At 50.3% G+C, this 5,645-nt stretch overlaps 1 protein-coding gene across 1 annotated transcript; it reads right to left on the reverse strand.

The window, feature by feature from the left end:
- Positions 1-2,189: 2,189 nt before the first annotated feature.
- On the reverse strand, positions 2,190-4,389 carry gpr142 (G protein-coupled receptor 142; the record flags this gene model as incomplete). The annotated part of the gene is made up of 2 exons (XM_080542481.1): positions 2,190-3,262; positions 4,248-4,389. 2 exons carry the CDS (start codon positions 4,387-4,389, stop codon positions 2,190-2,192), a joined length of 1,215 nt encoding a protein of 404 aa, XP_080398607.1.
- Positions 4,390-5,645: the final 1,256 nt, after the last annotated feature.

Here is a 5,645-nt window from a genome sequence, read left to right on the forward strand (position 1 = left end):
ATACCCAAGAGAAAGAGAGTCAAGTTGGATTGAAACAAACCGTAGGAACTTTTCAGCTGCCATTTCAACGACAGGTTAGGCTCAAACAATCATAATATCTGGTAGTCTTTTCACTGTGCTTTTGCTTACATGGTTTATATTACGAGGTTATGTTCAGATAAGGCTTTTTTGTCGTTGATATTAAACGTTGAACACCCAACATTACGGAGCAACTTTGTCTCATTTGAGAGAAAGACGATCAACAAAAATAGATCCCTCTCTCTCTCGTGGCGGATTAGAATCGTAATTTAAACAAATTGTGTATAGGCCTATAGAGCTGATTACTCAACAGGTAGGGAGATGAAAGTGCATCCCTACCATGAAAGCCTTTTGCAGGACTTCATAGACAAGGCAGACTTGCTTGATTAATGAAAGATCGAAGGCGTGACGTGGTCCACCGCCCTCTGGGGTTTAATCACCTTTTAGTCATTTATTTATTTATTGAAGCAATTCAACAGCAGAATGCACTTCCCAATGTTGTTGTACACATGCATATTATGCACTCATTAGGTGTGGATGCTCCACAAAAAATACAGAATACTGATGCGCCAATAGTGCACACGTCATATTCAAAGATATGAATAATAGCAGTTTGTATAACATCCACACAGGGTGAATGTTTGCTGGTGTCATATTTAAAGCTCCTACCATCCGTTTGGATTACACAAGTGAGGACGTCAAAGGGGACTTTTTATGCTGATGTCAAGATACGAACATCAGTTTGTACAACGTCAGTGTGTTTCTAGGGCATCGTGGCAGATGGAGATGTAATGGCCCTGTGGTGGCTCGACGCCGACCGTGTGTCTGATGTGGAGTGTGTTTAGCCGGGGTGGGTTGTTTGAATAGCAGGGTCTTCTCTCGCTCCTGGTGCTTCGACCAGAAACGAACCTTTTAACTTAAAGCTCCGTCGAGTTGCGTTTCATGAAAAATAAACACTGTTCACTAAAACAGCTGCTGACCCGAACCTCGCTGTTGAAATCAAGGGTGCCTTCGTAAATTCGCTCTGAGAGTGCCGGAGCGCACACTGGGTTCAACGTCATAAAGGGGACCAAGTAATTTGATTGGACAAGAGGCACTCCATGAGTGCTGATCAGATTTCCACAGCGTTTTTACGAACGCACCGCGAGTGCCGTTTCTTCGCCAGATCGGTTGCGCCCAGTGAGCCTGTCGTGGGTCTGTAACGTAGGCGAAGGGAAAGTGTTTCCCTACTCAGAGATGAGGATACCCACTGTGCTAAAAGGGTCAATATATACTCACTACTATCTAGCTTCTATTAATCTCTCTTTTCTCTCTCTGTGCCCTTTGAATTAATGATAGTAAGACAATAGATGGGGAATGGATGGAAAGCGTTTTGAATGCCACCATAGGTGACAGGAGGTTTACCCCTGTGGAGGAGTAATGACAAAATCATGAGGCTGTGACGCAAGGAGCAGCATGCACATGAAAGCCTAATTTCTCTCTCTCTCTCTCTCTCTCTCTCTCTCTCTCTCTCTCTCTCTCTCTCTCTCTCTCTCTCTCTCTCTCTCTCTGTCTGTTTGAATCACTCCTCCCCTCTGTCTTTCTAGTCTCTCTCTCTCCCCCTCCTGTGTCTGTTTGTATCTCCCTCTCTCTCCTCTTTCTCTCTGTCTCTCTCTATCTCTCCCTCCCTCTATCTCTCTGACACTCACCCCCCCCCCCCCATCTCTCTCTCTGTCTCTGTGCATGCTAACCAATGCAGCCATGTGCACCTGTCGCAAGACCGATCAAACGGAAAACAAACAATATCCGTATGTCATCCAATATCAAAAATATAATGTTGCGTATGACTACCATACATGGAAAACAGAAAATAAAAACACTTAAGTACCCATTACACAAGCCAAATCTCTCTTAGAAGTGAACATAAATACTGTGTCTGATTTTAATCCGATTCCCGCAGAGAATAACATCATAAATAACACATTATAATCAGTAAAAAAACATACTGCTTTTGACTTGGTATAGTCTGGTCCAGCGAAGCCCTGTGAACCCCTTCAGAGGTTGATTGGCAGCTGTCCATGGGCCGTGGAATGCACTGTGTTCCTCTCCGAGGTTGACAGTGCTTAAGGACCGTGGGATGAGGGTGTTGGTCATAGGGGGGATGGGGGACGGGGGGGTTAAGGGTCAGGGGTTCACGTGTCCTCCATCGCCCTGCGGGGCGGCAACGGAGTGGAGTCCCGGTGCGAGCGTTGTTTGTTGTTTCCGCTGGACAGCGAGGACGAGGAGGCGTTGGCGTTGGCGTGGGCCTCCTCGCGCTGCTGCCGGAGCGGCCGCCGGGGGTGACCCCCGCCTCCCACACCGCCGACCCCCCCTCCCCCTCCCCCTCCCCCGCGGAGGAGCAGGACGTCCCGCACGGCGCCACGGAACGGCTTGCTCACGAAACAGTAGAGGAAGAAGTTCACGGCCGTGTTGAGCATGGCGAGCATGTTGGACAGGTCGTAGGCCAGGTGGACGCGCCAGTCCCTGTGGACGGACGACACGTACAGGTGGTAGATGACCACCACGGTCCGGGGCGCCCAGAGGATGGAGAACACGGAGGTGATAGCGAGCAGCATGGCAGTGGTCTTCCCCAGGCGTCCCCCCACCACCCCCCTCCTGGCGTTCCCCCCCCCGCCCGACGACGAAGACGACGACGGCCCCACCGCCGGGGGCCCGCCGCCCCCGCACTCCTCCTGGCAGCACGGGCGTCTCTGCCGCGCCCGCAGCCGCCGGATGATCAGCGAGTTGAGCACCAGGAAGACGCTGCAGGGCAGGAAGTAGATGATGGTGACGTGCGTCCAGATGAGGGCGGCGTCCAGCGGCGTGGGCGGGTGGCTGACGCGCCACATGTCCGACCACCAGTAGAACGGCACGCCCGACGCCAGCGCCAGCGCGAAGACGACGGCCAGCGTGCGCCGCGCCCGGGCCGGGTAGCTGATCTGGCGGTGGAGGAGCGGGTGGCACAGCGCCACGTAGCGGTCCACGGTCAGCGGCACGGTGGCCCAGATGGAGGCGTGGTTGGCGGCGAACTCCAGGACACTGACGGAGCGCAGGAGGAGGGCGGGGACCTCGCGGTGGAACACGGCCGTCTCCAGCAGGAAGCCCACGAAGATGATGAAGAGCTGCGACAGGATGTCAGACCCCGTCACGGCCAGCAGGTAGACGTACAGGGCCTTCTTGGTGCGCGACGCCAGGCGGGTGAGGGCCACCGCCGTCAGGATGTTTACTGAGAGGGAGAGGGGGGTGGGGAGAGGAGGACAGGGGGAGGGAGGGGGAGAAATAGCGAGATAGAGAGGGAGATTCGAACCGAGAGGAGGAGAGAAGAGTAGGGAGGGAGAGAAAGAGAGAGAATTTGTTCTCAGTTGATTTTATCTGGTTAAATGAAGGTCAAATAAAATAAAATAAATAAACATTGCAGTGAGTGCATCATTTTTCAGTTTACGATATGGTCCCAGCGGGAATCGAACCCACAACCTACGCATTGTTAGCACCATGCTCTGCCACTAACCTGCTATAGAAAGGTTTTAATACAGTGTCCCTCTAGGCAGGAGCAACAGTGTATCTGCAACCAATGTCCAGCAGTGTAAATTACACCACATGGATTTGAACTGTGTTGTTGTTGTTGCAGTGAGTCTCATCTACGGGATCCTGTCCTGGCTGGTCTGTTCAGAGAAGTTTGTATGATGCTTGTCAACAACAGGACAGCCATGTCAGGCACAGTCTGTCTTAGCCCATCTGACATTCTGTGTACCAACACCCACACACACACACACACACACACACACACACACACACACACACACACCGTGACCCCTACCCTCTCACCCCCACTGGGAGCAATTAGTCCTCTGTGCCCTTTCAGCATCTCAAAGGTCTGGAATGAGCGAACGCAGGCGGCTGATGACCCCCCCCCCCCCCCCTTCCTCCCCCTTTTTATGATGACTGATGATGCATGATTCACTTATTTAGACAAATGTATTTGGATAAAGGCAGCTTCTAAATGTCAAAATGTAATGTAATATTTGGAAATAACAAGGACCATTAAATAGCATTAAAATCAGTTAAGCTAAATGCCAAAAAAATGAATGTGTAGAATGATAAGACAGCCAATGAGAGAGAGGGGGGATGGGAAGGGGAAGAAGAGGTTGACGGAGGAAAATATATAATTTTTTGGGAACCCATCACATTGTACAGCTGGAATATTTGTGTACCTGGTACACCCACACAGAGGAGGGCGCTGTAGTAGACCACAGGGATGAAGCCCAGGACACATTTGGACTTCTTCAGCTCCTCAGGACCCTGGCCCAGCACAGGGTAACTGCTGGGCACAGTGACATTGGGCCAGTCGAACATGACCATTGATTGGTTCTGAGGAGGAAGAGGATGAGGAGGAAGAGGAAGAGGAAGACGATGAACATGGTTCGAATATTGTACAGTATGAATCGAACTTCATTTATATTAATTATGAAATCAAACTTGCCCATAGTCAGAAAAATGCTCTACAATTGTAAAGAAGACTGAAATCAAACCATCAAACAGGTGTTTTGATATACAGTAGCCTACTGTGGGAAGATTAGAGAATTACCTTAATGGCCACCTGCCCTTTTCAGATTACACGAAGGTGTTCCCATTGAGAGAGCTCTCACTCCAGTCTTACCATACATACATACGTACGTACACACACACACACACACACACACACACACACACACACACACACACATAGTATAATGCTAGATGAGATCCATATGAGTCTTTATAAGCCATAATTCACAGATGAGGGCCCATGCTGTGCATTAGCCTCTGTCTTGTCATGTCAGGTGACAGTGGGAGAGTGATGGCCAGGTAAGTGACCGCTGTGAGAGAGAAGGAGGATGTTTTTCAGACACAACGTATGTTGATGATGTTGAGTGTGCAAGGCAGTGGAGTTTGGACCCAATCAATTAGACAGGAGGGGCTCACAACACCAGATGGACACCCTCCTCACCCTGAGGTCACCATTTTACTATTTGTTTTTCTCTCTCTCTCTCTTTCTCTCTCTCTCTCTCTCTCTCTCTCTCTCTCTCTCTCTCTCTCTCTCTCTCTCTCTCTCTCTCTCTCTCTCTCTCACACACACACACACACACACACGCATTCTCTCTCACGCATACATGCACACACACACACACAAACACACACACACACACACACACACACACACACTCTACCTAACCCCATTAGCCCTTTCACCTGGGTGCCACTCTTCCTGTTTGCTATCTCCCTATATCTCCACCTCTGCCCCCCCCCCCCGAACGTAGGCTGTCTCGACACTGCCTACTCATCCATGCCGTCAGCCATACCCCCCCCCCTTCCCTCCCTCAGCCATACCAATGTTTGCTGAAGGCCCTTTACTATCACAAGGTTTTGATGATGAACTCAATCAGTGGTTTTAAGACCTGGCTACTGTCTACTAAGTACTTCTACTATCTTACGCTATCTGTCTCTTAGTCAGCCTAGGCAGGGGAAGGTCAATCACCATAACTGTTCAAAAGTAATTACATCCCATGTAACAAAACACTTCATTCACCTCCGCCCCCCCCATCCTCACCCCTCCCCCGCTACGATTTATA

The sequence above is a fragment of the Nansenia antarctica genome, assembly GCF_963989245.1.
Source record: "Nansenia antarctica genome assembly, chromosome: 11".
Lineage (NCBI taxonomy): Eukaryota > Metazoa > Chordata > Actinopteri > Argentiniformes > Microstomatidae > Nansenia > Nansenia antarctica.